Source organism: Grus americana, chromosome Z (genome assembly GCF_028858705.1).
Source record: "Grus americana isolate bGruAme1 chromosome Z, bGruAme1.mat, whole genome shotgun sequence".
Lineage (NCBI taxonomy): Eukaryota > Metazoa > Chordata > Aves > Gruiformes > Gruidae > Grus > Grus americana.
The window spans coordinates 79,486,931-79,506,979 of record NC_072891.1 but is presented as its reverse complement, the minus strand read 5'-3'; the positions used below and the strand labels follow the sequence as shown (position 1 = coordinate 79,506,979).

The window sequence follows — 20,049 nt, the reverse complement described above, 5'->3', positions numbered from 1 at the left end:
CATACCACACGCTACCACCCTGCGTCTGAACCAGATGGCTGCTGCAAACGCTCATTCTCACAGTTCAGAGCCTGCTTTGTGCCAGAGGCTGGATATTAACCTCTGAGAGGCACTACTTCCTGTGGCCTGCATCCCTATGGTAGAAGAGTATCTTCTCCACACCATCCTGGAAGCGTCGATCCAGACTTAAAAGATTTTCCTAAACTATCTGTAAACACCTAGCTAGAATCATCCTGCATTTGTATAGAATACAGTACTTTCAACTACTGCTCCTTACATGACTTTTGGCACACACACTTTTAACACTTTATAACCAGAAAATTCATCGATTTATGTTCTTTCATTATCCATATATTGTTTGACAATGCAAGAAGTGTGACCAAATATAAAGAAGTAACTTATAACTGCAACAAGGTACAAACACACTACCACTTCACCTTGCAGATATAAACAGAGAACAGGTGCTTTTAGCAGCTTGTATCCACATTGCATATGGTAATCTCAGATGGTTTAAGTGTATGAGCGAGGAAATTCAATCTTCTTATAACTAAGCAGGAACTCCATCCTCAGCAACTAAGCCTATAACCTCTACATAATGTATCCACACACACAGCCCCCACGAGTGGCGAAGAGCTTCCCTTCCATGTCCACTATTATATACCACCAGATTAACACTAATTAGGAAGCAGTATTTCTACATGGACAGAAAGTGGTAATCACACCTTTCAAAATAAATTTGGACCAAAGATAACAAAAAAGGTTGACTTGAAACAGAGGTGAAAAAAACATACTCCTTTCTGGGGTCAGAAGGGGCTAGAAACATTAACTACAGGACAACTGGAAAATATAAACTCATAATGAAATGCAGTTGCTGGGAGACAGCAATTTTTTTTCCCAGCAGCGACATGGAGAAGTTGCTGGGTCACTGCAGGCTGTCTTGGCTTTGCACTAATAGCAGACTCTTAGCTGTCCAAGCTTCATGATCTGGGCCACAAGTTCAACCCACTGCATGCCAGGAGGCAGAACCTGTGCTAGAAGGTCCAACAGTATTGCAAGGGAGCAAAGCCCCTCTGACGCAAACCAGCACATTGCCTTTGCCAAGCTCACCATACCCATGTCAAGCTTCAGCTCCTACAAAATGGGCATATCCTGGCTGTTTCCTGAAAGACTACGTATCACTACCCTGTGTTACACAACACAAAGATGCTCCAGCAAGCATTGGTAACTGGAAGGCCCTGCCTGTTGGCCAGGCAGCTGCAGGGCGTCTCTCCGTGCAGCAGGGCCGTGGCCAGCTCTGGCGATCCTTTCCGACGTGACTTTCTGACACGGGGTAACCAAACGGGCCCGAGGGCCCTCAGCCACCACCGAGAGGGTTCCCCCATGGCCGCTGCGGCCCGGCCCGCGCCCTCCAGGCGTCCTGAGCCCCAACCGCCGCCGCCCCGGGCGCACCGTCTGCCGGGCGGCACCCTGCTCCTCGCCGCTCCCCGCCGCTCCGAAGAACCTGCTCAGCACCAGCTGCTGCCCCCCGCCGCCGCGCTCCCGCCGCCGCCCCCGCGGCATGGCGATTGCAGCGGCGATGGCCGACCCTGGTCCGTGGCAGCGGGCACCAGCACCACCTTCCTCGCCGGATGCGACGGCGCGAGGGGGCGGGGCCGCGGCGGAAGCGCCTCCGCTTGCGGGTGCGCGGCGCTCCCGCCAACCTCCCGCCTCAGACCTCCGCCGCCCGCGGCCGTGGGAGCCCTGCCGCTGCCACCGCCCCCTCACGCCGCTCCGCCCCGCTGCTGCGCGCTCGCTCGCTCGCTCGCCCCGAAATCGGGTGCGGTGGGAGGCGGTGGTGGGCGTCATGGTGCACTTGCTGAACTCCATCGTGGCCGTGTGCCAGAACATGGGCATCGGGAAGGACGGCAGCCTGCCCTGGCCGCCGCTGAGGTACCGCGGGTCTGGCGGTATTCTTCCCGCCGGAGCGGCGGGCGCGCGGGCGGACTGCAACTCCCAGCACGCAGCGCGCGGCTCTGCACTACCCGCCGGCGGAGAGCCCGCCGCGCTGCGTGCTGGGAGTTGTAGTCGGGGAGGGCGATGCTCAACACGGCGGGAAAGTGCCCTCTGTGGAGCTTGGCGGAGCCGCGGCCGGGGCAATGGCTGCCGAGCCCCGCGGCCGTGTCTGGGAGCCCCGACAGGCGCGGGGAGGCGCGCCGGCAGGCTCCCGGCCGCAGGTTATCTCTGCTGCAGGCGGACCCGGGCCAAAGGTCTTGGGTCCGGGCCCCGTCCAGACTCTCCTCCCCGGGCGGCGGCACTTGCGTTATGTTTTCGTGTGTTTGTTTGTTTGGGGGGGGTGGTGGTGGGGGTTTTTTTGTTTTGTTTTGGTTTTTTCCCCGTTAGAGAAATGTAGCTTATTCCTAAACCACGTTGTAATGCTCTTCTTGTTTTCTTGCCAGGAATGAGTACAAATACTTCCAGAGAATGACTAGCACATCCCATGTGGAAGGTAACAGTGTGGTTGTTGCTGAGGTCTTCCTCTACTATTTGTTTGTGTGGTATCAGTCACGGAAAAGACTGGTAATTTTACTTTTCCCTGACTTTAAAGTCCCGCTTCTGCAAACAGCCTGCCCTTCTCCACCCTCCCAAGCATTCTACCCCTTTGTAAATACATCATCGGCAGACTGTTCCAGTTAGATAAAGAAACTGGGGGTGAATCAGGTTTTTTTGGGCTGCAGGTGATTTGTAAATAAAAAGAATTTCAAAGTCCTGTTTCCCCAGCAGTAGAAAACATCATTTAACTGTCTTTACCTACAACTCCAACCCTGAATAAATTAAAAATGGAAAGGTTTTTATATGCTGATTAATTAGCAGAGGATTTTTTCAGACTGTCTTAGCTTATCTAACTTGTTTGCTTGTCGCTCAGCCTTGGCCATTTGTTCCATCCCTCTGACCCTTGTGACAGTAATTTTGCTTGATTTTCTGAGTGCTGAGCCATCCCAATATGCCAGAAAACCCTAACTGTGATGATAATATGCAGCAACAGTACTGCAGCCATATGCCTTATGCTGCCATAAATCTTCACAGCAGGGGTATCGTCATTGGCTCAAAAAAGTCAGTGTCACTGATGTTTTAAAGTGGGAAGAATACAATGGAAAAGCATCACCAGATCTTGCTTTTAGTCTGCTTGCATACCTACACTGGTCACTGCTGTAAATTAGCTATAGGTCTAGACAAATCTGTGTTCTGACCCTGTAGGCATCCCAGAGTGAATCTGTAGTAAGAAAATACATACATTTTTCAGACGGTGGACGTTTCCTTCAGCAGTGGTGCTAGTGGTCTGTGCTAACATATCTAAACTGACACTACAGTATGTCTCTTGGAAATTTGCTCGTGAAGCTTATCTGCAGGAAAAAGGTCTTTAGACACTGCTGATAAACAACTGGAGCATTGGCTCTCCAGTGTGATCTAGTAGATCCAGCCTCTCTCATATCAAGAAGCAGGGCAGATAGCTGTGAACAAATAGTATTTTATTTTCTCTAAAATCCCTCATGCTATGTAGCACTGTAAAAGACTTCCTGTTACCTCTTGTGACTCTCAACCTCTGTGTTTTTTTCTCTGACAACTCCATTTGCTCATAAAGAGAAACCCTCTTCTTAGCAGGGCATAATAAGAGATAGTCAGGTTATGAATGTTTGGGTTTGGTCAGAAATGATACTTGCCAGTGAATTCTATATGATTGAACACCTGTTGCACTTCTGCTTTGGATTCAGTTTGGCTGGTTCTGTTCCTAAAAGTTATCCTTTTATGTGGCTGGTTTGTTGGTTTTTTTCTTTTTGAAAATAACACTCAAAGCTGGCAATTTTTCCTGACGATATAACTTGAACGATGGAACACGCAAGCCCAAAGTCGATTACTGTATGCCGCTCGGATTTATGAAGAGAACCATGATGTTTTTTCACACAAAGGGGACTGTTTTGAGGGTATGAGTTGGTCTCACACATGAAGCTTAATTTTGCCCTGTAACTGTGGCAGAGCCAGTTGCCCTGTAATGCATGTAATGAGCAGTGACATACCTTTTTTGATTTTCTTTCAGTTGTAAGTTTATAGGTGTGCATAAGACTACTTCGATGTCAACTGCCTGCCAAGGCTTTGAGGCCACGGACATGTTCCCCTGTGCATATGACTAATTTGAGAATCGGACCTTAAGCTTGTGCTTTTGTTAACTGCTGAAATGGACTTCTGAAGGGGAAGGGAAAGTCCAGTAGATGTCACTGAAGAACCAAAACAAATTGGGACATAGCAAAAAAACCCTTTAAATAAGTGTTTTCTCTCTTCCTCAGGTAAACAGAATGCACTGATAATGGGTAAAAAGACCTGGTTCTCCATTCCTGAGAAGAATCGTCCTTTAAAAGACAGAATTAATATAGTGCTCAGCAGGGAGCTCAAGTATGTATGATGAGTAATAAGCTTGTAAAACAAATAATAAGTCTATACTTAAAAATACGTGTAGCAATGCATCCTAAAGTAATTCTAAATGTAACATTTTTGATATCTGGTTAGGAAGCATCTCTGATATTGGTTCTGAGTGATATCACTACTTTACCTTTAATTTTTGAATTATTATTTTTATTTATTTTATTTTTTAATTAGTTCACAAGATAATTGTCATTACTTTGCATAGTAAATACTAGTCCTAGCTCTACACACAAACCATCTGACAATTGTCAGTAGTCTTTCTGGCTCATGTATTTAACTGTTTCTCTAGTTCCTGGTTAGATTGGTGGCTTTTATTCCATTTGTTTTAAGTTTATGTTTATTAGCATTTAAGAAACAAGAACTGTCCTTTTTCAGAGCTCTCTTCTTGAATGCATCACCCGCAGTCATCCAAATATTCTTGAAATAAAATGTCCGCTTATAATGGTTTATTGTTTTGGAGGATATTGGTGGGTTTTGGGCTAAATACGGGGAGGGCAGGGGATAGGGGCTTTTTGACTAGTTTTATTGAATGAAATATTAATGTTCTAGAATTCAAGTAGAAATCTATATTTAATTTTATAGATCTCTAAACTTCTCTGTTATGCTTTTTTTAAAAACATACAGAATTTCAGATCTGTAATTTATAATGCCTCTTAAGTCACAATTATGATTAAACTGTGATTTATTGAACAATCCTGCAGTCAGATGAGAATTCTAACATAGTTTAGCAGTAACAGGGATTTCAAAGTAATTAATTAATGTGAAACATTTAGTAATTTGTGAATTCAGCAAAACACATTGTATGTCTGGATTGTATTTATTATCATGATGACTGTTCTTTTAATTATTTAGTAATAAAACTTTGCTTTTTCTAGGGAAACCCCAAAAGGAGCACATTATCTTTCCAAAAGTCTGGATGATGCTTTAGCTCTTCTGGATTCACCTGAGTTAAACAACAAAGTAGACATGGTTTGGATCGTCGGAGGCACTTCAGTTTACAAGGTACGTTCAGAGTATTCCTACATTACTTGTTTTCCTTCATGCAACCCAGCAAACTCCAGTGATTCTAACAGAACAAGTCTTGGAGAGTAAAATTTCAACTCACAAGTTTAAAATATCTGTCCAAGTAACCAAATGTCACTGTTGCTAATGGTCCAGTGTCATACAGTCATTGTGCTTTTGACAGCTTTTCTTAAAAATCTAAATTGTTAGGTTTTTACACCAAGACCCATATTATTAGGTTTATTTTACTGAGATAGTAAACTGACTGTGTAGAGGATGAGGGGAAAAAAAGGAAAAATGATCCAGCATTTTTAGCAAGAGTATGACACTTCATACAGGTTTACAGGTAAGAAAAAAGGATTTTAAAAGAGCTGGCATGTGGTGGTGTCAGCAATAAATACAAAAAAATGTAGAACTGACTGTTTTCCTCTGGGCAGCCCCCACATCCCAGATGGGTTCCAGACCCAGGGTAGCAAGCCAGAAGGGTTACAAAGGGTGGCCCATGAACTGAAGCAGATTCACACATGTTTCAGGTTTCCAAAGAACCTCAGACTGAAAAGGGATGCTGGCACCTTCTTTCTGCACAGGGTCATTAAAGATGTTTAAACGCCTGCCTTATCTGAAATCCTGCATCCCCTCTGTGCCTCATGCTGCCCTGCCCAGATACCATGATGAAACACAAGCCTGGCTTGTAGAGAGTTGTGCCAAGGTGGAGCGTGTATCCATCTGCCTGAGTGTAGAAGGGCACTCTGGGACGCAGGTGTCGAGCCTGTCTCTCAGTCTCAAGTACGGATGGCTCCTGTGCCCTGCTCTGCCGCTAAGAACTGAGGCAAGCAAAGGTGCTAGAATATGTGCTCCAAGGTGGCATTTCAGGACAGGATGCTGCCCTCAGCAGCAGAGGGGCAAGGAATGGGATGGAGGCAAGGGACTGCTGCTGTTTACAACCTCTTCCTCATATAACTGCAGGGGAGCGAGGAGCAAGCCTGACAGTGTCTGAACATTTATAAGGACACAGTTCAGCTGTCTATTTCTTATGGCTGTCTTGCCCACTGCCCCTGGGTTCTCAAGGATACAGTTCTCTACAGGGTGGTGGGAGTATTGGCATAAGCTTCCTCAAGTCCTGTGAAGAACAGAGAAAGGTGAGCTCTGAACAGAGTGGCCATCCAGGTCTTCATGTAGGTTACATTCATGCTGTATTCAGCAGCATACTCAGGGAAACTGTCTCTTCTGGGCCTTGACCTCTGCAATGGGAGAAGGCAAAGCAGCTAAACAGTTGGGATCTTGGTGGGGACAGGGAGAGCTGAGTAGAGTATTAGTATTAGCATTAGCATTAGTATTAGTATTAGGAAGTGAGAGCAGAAAAGATTGAAAACAGTTCTTTGAGTCCACTGAGGGTTCAAAAGCCTCGTGCAGCCTTCATCTTCTAAAATTTGATTTGACACTGATCACCTCATCAGCTTTGCAATCTGATATAGCCACAAGGTAGTACTGTGCCTCCAGGGAAGCTTTCGGATTTCTCACAGCACAGGTTTACAAGTTTCATTTCTTTGGATCTCAGTGCGACACCGTACTGGATCTTCTGCACTATTCTGGATCTCCTGAGTTCTGGAAGGAGTTACTGTTGTTATTGATTATATGAGTGAGGAATGAGTGTAGCAGCCCAGCAGTGGCCAGTAGGTCACAGCTATTATGAAGCCATTATGCGTCATGAGAGGCACTCCATAATTTTGCATGAGCACTTAATGTTTTGAGAGCTGTCTGCTGGCTCATGAGTGCTTGCTGTGTGCTGGAAAGCTTGTGGTGGTGAGTCAGTCATTGGTTTTGACCCTTGAATTCCTATTAGCTGTTAGAGCTTATCAGACCTGTTCCTGGAGCAGATTTTCTGGCTTGGTTTCATCCCCAAGAAATTTAGTTCATACACACGAAGACTGCTCCTCAGTGAAACGTTTAGTTTCTAAAGTATTGTGAGTGGGGGCAATTGGAATACTCATTTCAAAACCACGTTTCTGTTCTGAGTTAAGATACTAATGTAGATGCACTCTGTGTGGACATATTGCCCCTTAATTGAGAGGTTCAGGTCTTAGCTTTGAAAAATAGCACTACCTGGAGATCCTAAGGGAGTCTACTCAGTATATCAGTCTCTTTTAACTGGATTTAAACTGTGTGTTTTAAACTGATTAAAAACAATATTCAGATTTTACTAGGAATAGGAACTGTAAGTCCAGCACATCCCCAAATATTAAACAGGGACTTAAAAAACAAACAAAAAAAACTCAGGTGTAGATTTACTTAGGTGGATAGTATGGTATTATGATATGTTATTTGTAGAGTGTTTAATATAAATCTTGCTTTGTAAAAATAACCCAGCACAAATCCCTAACAGGGAACCTACCAGTGGAAAAAAAAAAACCCCAAAAACAAACCAAACAAAACCTAGCAACGAAACTTAAAAAAAAGGAAAATAATTGAAAAATTTATGACTCAGGTCCCCATAACCAAGGCCTTTTTAGTAACACCAAAACAGGCTATATGTCAAACAGGTTTTCACCTTGATAAAACAGTTTTTTCCTACAGCATCTTGAACATTTAAAATTGTTTCTTCTAATTTATATATTCCTACTCAGCTTGTTGCTTTCTCAGTGCCACAGAAGCAAACAATTATGCTCAAGGTCACATTGCTGAAGTACAGAATTGTATTTGTGTATTAAATTTGGAGAAGAAACTTGTAATTTTGTAACAGAACAAAAAGTTCTTTCTTAGGAAGTTTTGTTGGTTTTGCTATTTAGTTAATATCTAGGCTGGCCATAACAGAAAATAGATGCTGGTGATAAATAGTGTTTGGGGAAATTCTTCAACAAAGAGGCTTGAGCTGGAAAATTAAATTTCCAGTAATCTCCAACGGAAAATTTTATGTAATATTCATGCTCAGGTGTCTTCCTATATGTAGTATTTGACATACTGCATTTGGTAATCTACCCCCTTTCATTCTTCAGAATTACTGAATTATGAAGTTGCTATTCATATTTAGTGCAGCAAGTCTCTTGCAGATGATTAATTACCCTCTTAAATAGAGTTTCTTGACTAAGCATATAAGCTTCACTGGGTTCTCAATGCCCTGGGTAGGTTCTGAATGCCACATTTGCTAAGCTTCAAATCTTTGCTGTACCATAGGATCACTTCTTTAAAAGAGAGAAGTATTAACAATTTGAGTCACTAGTTTTAATTGTGAATTTTTCAAACCTGCCAAAACTTCACTAGCTTATACTAAAATATACATTTTAAAGATTACATTTTAGTATGTCTGAATTTCCTGTAAACTGTAAGAGATATATGCAGGAAGGCAGAAAAATTACTACTATAAGACAAAGTGGGTTTGAGCTGGGTACCTGTTGGAACAGAAACTAACATGTATGTTACTATGTTTTTGAAGTGTTGCATTCAGTCTGAGATGTGACCGAGGACCGAGATCCACTTAGAGTGGAGCTACATAGACATCTTGTTTTTCCGTGTTCACGTGCTCCACTCTTGCAGGTTGCAGTGCTGTTGCTCCCTTCAAACAGTGCTCAAAGAACAAGCTGCAAGGAGCAGGCTCTTCTGAGCTGCGTGATGCTGTTGACATGGAGGATGTCACACTGCAGGTCCAAAGCATTATTCGGCTCTGGGAGTAACCAGTGCAAAAAGCTGAGCACTGCATTGGCTTCACCACTAGTTCTGTTTTAGAGTGAACTAATTAGCATGGCTTAATCCTATTAACATTTTTGAAAGCTGGTAACATTACCGTGTGTGGAGACTGAAGGTTGTCGTGGTCGCACTGACCGTATGTTCTTTCCCTGTCCCACCGAGCTCATGGTAATGTTATCTGATTATTCATGTTTATGGTCCTGAGCAGTTGTTTCCAAGGAAGGTCGCTGTCTTCCTGGTGCATACGCAAATGTAAATCTCTTACTTCAATACTGTCATATTGCAGAATCCTTCTTTACAGGAGAATTTTCCCATGTGTAGGTCTGTAGCTTTGTGTGGTTGTCGGAAGAAAAAGATAGGAATGGAAAGACAATTTTCCTGTATTCCTGTGACATTCTAGGTGTTTTCTGAGAAAGGGTTTGAGCACTCTTAATGCAATTCCCCAATATCTTGTTATGTAAAAGTGTCAGGGTCACAGCATTACAGCTGACTGCACTGTCCTCCCATAGATATTTATGTTTTGTAAAAACAGATCTGTGATTATTGTAGTCACGCCTCCGATGGCCAATACTTCTTGCTTTTACTTAGTTATAAATAAAATTAGAGGAAACATTTGCAATGGACTAGGGGATTAACTAATAATTTCTTTTAAAAGTTCAAGAATTGTCTTTATTTAGCATCTTTATACTTTCAAAGGCTTGAGAGGGACATATCCAGCTTTTCTAGTACAGTCTTCAAAATAAACTCTGAGAATTTTTAACATGGAAAGAAAGGTGTCATAGTGTTATTACAAAAAGCTTGCTTAGGAGTGTGCTTGTTCTTGTGAACAAACATATTGATTTGACATTCCTCTGGGAAAAAATAGGACTAAAAAAAGGTTAATATATGAGTCAGCTGCAGATACAAATCATGCAGCTATGAAAAATTGCTACTTTTAAGTTCTTTTTCGAAGATGCTTGCAGAGATCATAGAGGAAATTATTTAAATGACCCTCCTTTAAGACTAACACATGGAGAAGTCTAGTGACTAAAGTGTATCTGTTTCTGCAAGGGCAAAATGGTCAGGCTTTTTGATAATGGTCATAGAAGAATTTTGTTGGATTTGCCTTTGTCCCTAGCAGAGAACTAGTGGTGGGAGCTACCACAGTGTGTCTTCCCTCACTAGGCTTAGCCTTAGTGCCTTGGGAAGGAAGGCTGTGCCCTACCTTACTAAGCTGAGTCCTAACAGTGTGGGAAGGAAGGGGTTTTAAAGCTGTTGATTCCCTTGGTTATCACTGCAACTATCCTAATAGCCAAAGTTTAACTTAGGCAAGTCCTTCTGCCTAGGTAAGAACTAGAACTTTGTGAGATCTTCAGCAGTCAGATATTTTTTGAATGTATAAAATATTTTTTTTTATTTTCTTGTGGCTTCAAATGCAGCTTGCATATATGATCCAATACATGTTAAGGGTTGAAAAACAGAACGCAAATACACAGACTGTTTATTTTGAAATGTTCTCTTTTTAGTGTTCTCATATTTTGTTTGGATGGGCAATGTTGTTGTCTAGAAAGACACTTGAAAAATAAGTGCCTCACATAGTTACTTTGGCTGTTTTACTTATTTTGTATAATCAGTAGAAGATGAGAAAGCAGAAGCAGTGTGTGTGTCCTAAAACCTGTGAATCTTTAAATTACTAGAAATAATTGGTCCCTTCTATGGCAATTGGTTGCTAAGCCCGCTAGTTTACAGTGGTTTGGTGATTGGATCTATAAAAGATTAATTTTCCATATAATACTTCTGAAACTACTTGTAATACACAGCTATTCTTTGTTGCAGAGCTGTTTTAACCTGTGTTCTACAAAGAGAAACTAATTCAAGTCATGTGCAGATATAATCTAATCTTGTATGGCTGTCAGTCCAATGCAGCTGGAAATTATTGGGAAGATGATCCTTAGGTCATCTCCTTTTCTGCTTTGTGCTTCAGAGGCAGGCCTGTGAAGAATTTCTTGGAAGTGAGCAAAAAGACGAGGGTATGCTAAAATCTTTTCACAGGTTTATGAAGAGACATGTGAGTAATAAAGGACTCTGGTTCACATATAGGGTTGATGTACCTGGGATAATAATCCTGACACCTCAGCTCTCCTGTCCTCCCTCTCTTGTGGAAAGCCATCTCTGCTTGAGGTTCTGGTGTTTCTGAGAGATGAATAGTCATGGTTTTAATAGGCTGTGCTTTAAAGTGAACCAAAAATCAGCACTGATTTTCCCTGTTGCATCAGACTGTAGTATCTTAAAAGGTTCAGTGGCTGCTGCGAAGGAGGTGAGCCTGTGTGGAGAGTAAACACATATGCAACTCCCCAGGGAAACCAGTGCAGGTACAAATATAGTCCAAGGATAACTGATTGGATTATGAGGGAAAAACACAGTAAATTAAAATCATACCAAGAATGGCTTTGCGACCCAGTCTGGCAATGGAGTGAGAGTAACGTAATGACCATGGAGTGAGGATGAAGATTTTTCAAATTTACAGAAGCATGAGGTTAGGGACATCATAATTTTGTTTTAGAAATTTCCTCCTGCCCTGGTACAATTATTTCCAACAAGTCGTCTTTCACTATCTATCTTTTCCATCTCATATATTATCCTCACACTTAAAAAGTACGCAGAAACGAAAAAGGCAGTACTGAAGTCCTACTTATCACTAGAAATATATTTAGTTACTGCACATTCTGTTTAAATGTTCAAGATAATTTACATGTATACCTTTGTATTATGTATATGTTACATTAAAACCAAGTCATATTCACTCTATTCTGTTCATTAAATATGCAAAATGTATATTTCCTTGATTAAATTCAGAGTAAGTATGTCAGCATTCTGTCAAATCAGCACTATGCATCCTGTAACTTGTCTTCTCTACCAAACAAAGGTGGGTGAAACTGGTAGGAGTGGGCTGGACCGGGCAAGATTGAATTGAATGTCAGCGATGAACTACCTTAATCCTCATGAAAATGCCAGAGTTGTGATAAAGCTCCTTCCCCATCCTGCCAGGTCTGTAGCAGTAGTTTGCAGAGGTGGTATCAGAGTCCAGTCCTCAGGTTCCTTTTAGAGACTCCACACATGGAGGGTTTCATGTTTGAAACAAAATCTACTTATCTGCAGTTTTCTGAAGTTACTGTCAGGGAACATGGAGGACTAGGTGCTCCCAAAAGGACAGGACCTGGGACCCATGGGCAATAACCTGACTGGCATGACGGGCCTCGCCAGCCAGGTCTCATGGTGATGAGGCAAGTCCACAGGGTGGGATTAGGCCCCCATGATGGTAACTGGAGTCAGACATAGCCCTGGGATGATTAGATGGGGCCATGGGGACAGGCCAAGGCCAGGTCAGGATGTCAGCCCATGAAGTGATCCAACTATGTATACTTAAATCCCAATACAAGTGAAAATTAGACTTAACAGAGTAGAGCAACTGAAATATAAAGTTCAATCACTTTACAAATGTGTTTCTCCTTGCCCGTGACTGTAATATGCTCATTGTCATGATGCTGGGTGTTCCCAGCTGCTGAGAAGGGATATGTGGGCTGAAACCAGCTCAAGTCTGTTTCTCTTCCCAAAGTTCTTTTTGTTTGTTGTTCAGTTTTCATGGGCCACGTACACACATAGACCTCCAGAGCTGGTCTGGCTAACTCTGGAAGCATTTGCACTTACTTTATTAACTTGGGGGCAAACACTTACACAGCTGGTTGGTTCACTCAACTAATGCAACCATTTATCTAGAGTGGAGGTCACCCTCCAGTCCCATTTGTGCCAAGTTCAGCTTTCTTTGCAACATCTGTCATCAGTCACTCCCTACGCTCTTCCCTGACCTGCCTTGGTGGTACAGAGTTCTTGCTGAAGCTGAATTCCCTTAGAGCTGGATAGGAAGTTGTTTTATTCCTCTACTACAAAACAGGACTATCTCTGTTTACAGAACACGGTATCTCTGTTTACAGAACATGCTATGATTTTATTTGAAAGCAGATAATTCTTCTGTCATTCTGTAGGTGCATGTTTCTCCTCTTACCTCCCACCCTTATTTAGAGAAAGAAAAAATGTGATATTTGTATACAAACTAGATGAACACCCGTTCAATGCTGTTGGATGCTGCTATGCTGTAACTTACCCCTTCCCTTTTAAGCCGTTCTGTAGCAATAGAGCAGCTTTTCTAGAAACTTTCTCAGCAGTGATACCAATTAATTTTATTGGATAAAATTTGCTATTACTTGCTTCCTGTACTTGTCAAAGTAGTACCTAACAGCATGCTGCATGGTGAATCACCTTTAACAAAGAACATTGCTCATTGCCAATTTAAGGCAAGGGAAGAAACAGTTGTAAGCTTTTCAAAAATATATTGTAACCTGGCACCAGTATAGGTTTTAATGAGTTATTTAGTTTAACACCAAGAAAGTCTAGAAGAGGTGACTTTTCAGTCTGATCTGGAGATAAAACTTCTTTTTTTAACTCCTGAGTTTGTGTGACTTCGTTGGCGAGGAACTCGCCTAACAGGTGTCTTCATAACTTTTTTCATCTAAGGAGCTTGGAAACTTTCTTTGATGTTGTTGTTATATAACTTTCAATACATATTATCAGTTTGCCATAATTCAAGGATCAAACTTTAAAGTTAAACTGATAGGTAATTTGATCACTGGAATTGAAAACTAATGCAGAGTAAAAATGCATTATAAATCCTTAGCAGTGATATTAATGAAACATTGGAACTAATTACCTTGAGGTATGGGCCTCTCCCACCACTTAAAGCTCCCTGTCTTTCAAAGAGGTGTGATTCAGAAATTGCTTGCTGAGACTAGGCCATACTGCTCCTTTCTTCTCACAGGACTAATAATTTTTCCTTAATTTCTATCAGATGCCGCAAGCTTTGGGAATAGATATTGCTGCCAATTACCAGGTGGAACTGGCACAAGATGAAATTAGCCCTTTAGAAAATGCTCTTGGGCAGAGTCCAAAAGAGGAATTTTAGAGTTCAATTTTCACTGGTTTGCTTAAAACCCATAATATATAAAATAGTAATTGAGTTTCAGTTTTAGGTAACATATCTGGCATGCATTGTACAAGTAGGGAATATGCTGAGACTCCTGTCTGTTGGTTCTTTTTGAATGCTGCCATGGTGATGGTTGGTGCAGGCAGAACAAGAATTTGGAGAGTTGGTCAACAAAGCTAGTATTCCAAATAATAACTTGTACTTGGTATTACCTGACAGACTTCAAAAGTATTACAAAACAAGAATATTAAAAATGTTAATAAACAACACTACTTCTTGCATGGCTGAGCTGTTTTAAAGTGAAGAACTTAATTTTAATCGTTTCTATTATTTTTAAAGGCAGCAATGGAGAAGCAAATTAATCATCGATTATTTGTGACAAGAATTTTGCAGGAATTTGAAAGTGACACATTTTTCCCAGAAATCGACTACAAAGACTACAAACTTCTCACAGAGTAAGTATCATGTTGCATACTAGTCTTGTGTTCAGATGAAAGACTTAATCTAGTTTGAGTGTGGAAAAGGGTCCTATTAAAGCCGTCTTTTGTTTTGAGTTAGAGGTGCTTTTCACTGTATTTTTCCCCAGAGTCATATTTTACTTAGAACCTGGAATTGCACCACACTCAGCACAGAGAGATTGTTTGAACTTGCTGTGTTCTTCAACCTTCCCATAATCTTTACTGTAAAGAATTGCATTTGTTGATTTGCTTGAAAAGTAACTTTCTTATTGTTTCTCATTTTAGAATTACTCAAATATTTACTAAGCTTCATAACTCTTAGTATGTTGTTAGTCAATGGTATTTAACCTCTGAATGTCTCTCATAAATTGCCAAAGATAAATTAAATGGGTTTAAGCAGGGAGGGTTGAGCCTTTATAGATTTCTAAGGTTATTCCTTTCTCTTGAGAAAATTGCTTCTTCCTAACAAATTTAGCAGGAACGAGTATTAAACTGTACGTTTCTACAATTCACTGTGGTTTCTTCTATGTTATCCTTGTCATATTCCAGTCATACTTTTTTGTCCTCTCCAACAAGATTACATCCAACAGGCAGTAGGGAGGTGGCAAAAATTCAAATGTTTGCCTCAAAAACCAGCAAGGAAGGGACCTCTTCCTCTTGCTACTCTCGTTTTGGTTGCCAGCCAGTTACAGACCAGCAGTGGAAGGAACAGAACGTATGGCAAGTCAGGCTCTCTGCATGGGGCACAGGAATGGATTAGCACTGAAGTGGGGAAGCATAGGTAGGGGCAGGAAAAAAAGATGTGGGAGAGACAAACATGGTGAGTGGGGAGGACGAGTCACCTTTTCCAACTCTAACGTGTTCTGAACTATGCTGTGCCATATCATGAGCCCACTTTAGTATCCTGATGCCTCACCCAAAGTTCCCCTCTCTCCCTCTTGGCTGTTTCTCAGGTATACATTGGTTTTGGCAGGTGTACTGAAATCAGAATTTGGCCTTAAAACATGAATTTGTAAAATAGCAGATAATTCCCTCACTAAAGTGGAAAGCTGATAGAGCAAAACCTAGCAAATAAAATTTAAAATTTCTTTCTCCCTCAAAGTCAACATTACTCATACAAAATATTTATTCTGTCATAGGGACCTGAAGAGATTTTTGAAAGTGTCTGTTAATAAAAACTGTTTTAGTAAATCTGGAATATAGAGGAACACTTTGCACTGTGGCAGTCAGCTACTTTAAGAAGCTGTCATAGACTTGTAGGAAACGTTTACCTTAGAATTTCCTCTAAACCATCTGAGGAAAAGCAAAGCAAAAAAACCCCCAAAAGTGTTATGTATCTCTTCTACCTTTGCAGATATTTTAAATAATGTGTTGGAGGCTTTAATAAAAATGTTGGGGTTTTTTCGATTAAGCCCAGAAGATGGAGTTTTTAGCATCAGAGTATGCCTGCTTGATTTAGAAGGATGTGCATACAAGTTGCTGGTAGTAGTAAACATCCCTAAAAGTAATTTGTACTTAGTATACCTGTTGTAAAGATGGTATTTTCATCTCCTTTTTCAAACAACTCTCTTTTGTAATTGATTGGATAAATTACAGATGACTCATAGTGATATTCTTACCTACTTGTTGACTTTTGCTTTTTCTTCTCCCTCTTTACAGGTACCCAGGTGTCCCTGCTGATATCCAAGAAGAGAATGGCATCCAGTACAAATTTGAAGTGTATGAAAAAGCTGTCTTGGCACAATAAATGAGGCTTTCTGTACTTCTGTGTAAGGGCAGGCATTTTAAATCATAAAGTCTTATTGAGTGCAAATATATATTAAATTATTAAGATAATACCATGCATGATAATACAATACCTCAGTAGTGAATGATTCCAAAAAACATGCCCCACACCGTGAATATCCACCCTGCAGTGGAAATACGAGGGTGGTCAGCAGTGTGAAAAAGCCTCTAAGGAACAGTGCAACTAAAATTGCATGAGATCTTGCATTGATCTTTACAATCCATGGCAGCATCCCTAACAATTCCATGAGTAATGAAAGGCATTAGACTGCATCTGAACCTTTCTACCTAAACAAAGGTTTTGAGTATCTCCTGATTCAAAACATCCAACACTCAGAAAATGTCAAAACTCCTGAGTTTGATGGGATGGTATATACATTTAAAATGTACTGGTGTAGAGAAGGTAAGCAAGCATAAGAAGAGAATGGAGTCTGGAAGTCTCAGGCAGCGGTTGAGGGATATGTTGATCCTTCATGGAAGTCCTCTCTTCTCACCTTAGCTATCCTGGGTAGATAGCCTACTGGAAGCCTTTTGGCTGAAAACACTGACTTACAAATTAATCTGATAAAGAAGTTTTAACATTTCCATTAATTTCACACCCATGTAAAGGCTTGCTGCTCTTGTAAAAAGTTGCTGTCAGTTTAATCATGGCCACTTTGCTTTATAAGAACATAAACGTTGCTTTCTTAACAGAATCTGGGTTCTTATGTCCCTTCCAAATGTTACCAGTGTAGATGTGAGTTGCTCAGTGTGATGGTGAATGTTCTGTGTGGCATAAAATATGGATTATAAGCAAATGGTTGAGTCCTGTTTCCTCTTCAGTTAAATACAGCCAGTATAGTAGTATTTTCCATGAAAGTAGTGAGCAATATACCGGTACTGTAGTAACACTGTGATTCTAGATGGCATACAATGCCAAGTGTTGACCAAAGTGTGCTATTGCCAACGTTATCACAACATGATCAGTAATATTAGTTTGTTGCTATGTTCTGGCTGTGGGGAGTTTGTCAGACGGCAGAGGACTCTGTGTTCGAAGTGCCATGGAGAGGAGCTGGGACATGCCATGCCCACCTATGCTTCATTCTGCTGCAGCACCCTCAGAGTGAAAGCCTACAGGGAGGGATTCTGTGTTCTTATGTCAGGGAGGGTGGCATTGGCCATCAGCAGGTTTTACATGTTGTAACTGTACAGAGGAGCGTAACGGTGCCTGGTTTTCTAAGAAGATTAAACCTTGATTTTGCTTGCTTTTGAAAAACCAAACTTCTTCGATAAGTGAAAAAGACTTGGATATCAGCTGTGAAGACCTCTTGAATTTTCCGTGGCAATTTACAACTTTTAACTGATTAAAAAGATAATTTTTGCAGCATCTGTTCTGGCTTGTCTCACTTTTATCTGTGTTCCTTTTGCATTCTCAAAAATGTAAGTACTTTCCTGTTTTGATATTCTTTCTCCATGTGCACTGACCTTACATCAGTCAATAAAGATTCAAACAGCAAAGTTACGTGCTTGCATAATATGGCAAAAAGTCTCCTGAACTTTAATTTGCCAGCACAGTGTGAAAGGGAAAGAAAAAGACTGTTAGCAGAGGGATGTTATTTTTTAGAAATATGTAAGTCACTGTGACCCTGGCAAGAGAAAATAACCTCCCAAAAGCAGTTAATACGTGCCAGTTTGTATCACAAACCAGGTCACTGTTGAAAGCTCTGCACAGCTGGTGTGCAAAGAGCTGTGTTTATGGTGACTGACATTTACTAAAAGTGGAAGCAAAGACTTCATGTGATGTTGGCTTATGTTGTGACCCTGATGGAAATGTTCATTAGGAAATTTCTGCCTAAGCATACGTTGCAGGAGATACAGCTAAAGTGTTTTGTGGGACCACTTTGGTTACAAAGAACTTGGGTGCAAACAAGCCTACTGGGAACATAAATAGTTGTTCTGACTCTTTGTGGACCTAGTCCTCCAGATTTAACTGTGTTCATATGTCAAATTCTACAATAAATTAAGTCAATTTATGATTCATGGAAATGACAACTTTTGAAATAGCACAGCAGTTTCCTACTCAAAACTTTTCAGAACATTAGTGGTGCGGTTTCAGTATGCCACTCTGCCGAAAAGACACATTGTTTCTTTTGGGTTTTTATTGCAAGAAAAGCTCTGCATTTGGACAGCACCTTTTGCATCAGACCTTTTCAGTATGTCACACAGATTCCAATCAAGAATTAGAATGCATTGGATTGCAGGTGGGTCAAAAGGAACTTTGTTCATCCTAATGACAGACATTTCTGTGTTCAGGAATTGTGTACAAAGACTCTTTACTGACAGGTGTATTATTTCCAGAGGATGGTTACTTTGCACATTTTTTTTTAAATCTGTGCCCTCTTGAGAATACCTCATCCAAAAACTGAGACAAGAAAAATGGTCACTTTCTTCTTACAAGGCCAGAGCTGTTAGCTGGAGTTCGTATGGGGCCTTTTTCAAAAGTGATGCTTCACTGGGTGACTGGTTGAAGAAGCAACAGATGCAAAACAAGTGGTTGCTGTTCACCTGCATTAGGCATTGCACCTGTTAACTCCCCGATTATATTTCTCAAGGGAAATATAAACATTTTATACTACGGCTTGAAGAAAAAAAAAAAAATTAATCCTTTGTTCCAAATACAACTTTCCCACGTTTTGTTTACTCCCGTACTTCACTGATGCACGATTCTTTGAAAAGCCCTAGATTCTCATTATGTCTAGTACAGGGGAAAATGTCATGTTTTTCCCCACTTCTATGCAGCTAAGTGCAATGAATAGCATCATGAGTGACAATATAATTACCAATCACCAAGAAAAGTATAGTACAGATATAATTTAATCCCCCTCATTCATGCTTTCCCAGGAACAAAGTGTTCTAAACAGATTAAAAAATTAATTTTTAAGGATAATACTAGTTTTAACAAGATAGCTAAAAACAGAGGGTCTGCATAAGAGGTGAAAAACAAACTGTTAATGTTTCTGTTGCTTTTCTACTAATTATCTCTTTTACCTGACAGTGGACAGTAATTTCCACTTGACAGTAGAAAGATGATGTTTTCAGTACTTCACCAGTAGCGTTAAGGCCACGGTGTATTCAAGAACAGAACTGGGAACATTCCAATGACAAATCTCAGTCATGGAGAGCAATCCATGCAGAAGAAAGGTACACACTAAACAATACAAGTTTCCTAATTTAGCAAAGAGTATTATTAATATAGATACAAAACATAAGGGGAAAACAGGAAAGAGGGAAATGACAATGAGTAGTTTATGCATGTTATATAAGAAGACCATCAGGAGCACTTGACATGAGATCTTAATTGGGACCAGACAACCATATTGTCTTCATCAGACTACAGCTCATTTGCCAAAGGCTTAAACCTAAGCCCAAACTAATTATGAGTAGCTTAAAAGCTATGCTAACAGAAGAGGAAGGTATGCACAGGGAGCAGCTGGTCTGGAGAGGGGAGAAGCTGTGGGAAGGGCAGGTTATTAATCAGTGCAGAAATTAAGGTGACTAGGGGTGACAAATGAGGTGACAAAACTTGGGTAAGTATGAAACTAAGAGATATTTCCCTCATTATTTAGTTGTGCATTAATTGTCTCTTCTTCCCCAGGAGGGCTGCAGGAATGA

General features: G+C 41.0%; 2 protein-coding genes across 4 annotated transcripts in view; one reads left to right on the top strand and one right to left on the bottom strand.

Moving 5' to 3' along the window:
- MSH3 (mutS homolog 3) overlaps positions 1-1,592 on the bottom strand; it is a 122,951-nt gene extending 121,359 nt beyond the window's left edge. For both annotated transcript variants that reach the window (XM_054809559.1, XM_054809558.1), the window contains exon 1: positions 1,450-1,592. In XM_054809559.1, the coding sequence (XP_054665534.1) occupies positions 1,450-1,560 (111 nt within the window). In that variant the 5' untranslated portion in view covers positions 1,561-1,592. The remainder of the gene's footprint in view (positions 1-1,449) is intronic.
- Positions 1,559-17,895, top strand: DHFR (dihydrofolate reductase). Of its 2 annotated transcripts, none has more exons than XM_054809562.1 (6): positions 1,559-1,929; positions 2,436-2,485; positions 4,320-4,425; positions 5,331-5,457; positions 14,495-14,610; positions 16,273-17,895. In XM_054809562.1, exons 1-6 carry the CDS (start codon positions 1,559-1,561, stop codon positions 16,358-16,360), a joined length of 858 nt encoding a protein of 285 aa, XP_054665537.1. In that variant the 3' UTR covers positions 16,361-17,895. The 2 variants fall into 2 exon arrangements, with proteins under 2 accessions (XP_054665537.1, XP_054665538.1); XM_054809563.1 differs by lacking the exon at positions 1,559-1,929 and adding an exon at positions 2,103-2,213.
- The last annotated feature ends 2,154 nt before the right edge of the window (positions 17,896-20,049 follow it).

Coding starts and splice junctions, on each gene's coding strand:
- DHFR (XM_054809562.1), top strand. CDS start 1,559: ATGGCGATTGCAGCGGCGATGGCCGACCCTGGTCCGTGGCAGCGGGCA. Junction 1,930..2,435: donor CTGCCCTGGCCGCCGCTGAG/GTACCGCGGGTC, acceptor TTTTCTTGCCAG/GAATGAGTACAAATACTTCC. Junction 4,426..5,330: donor GTGCTCAGCAGGGAGCTCAA/GTATGTATGATG, acceptor TGCTTTTTCTAG/GGAAACCCCAAAAGGAGCAC.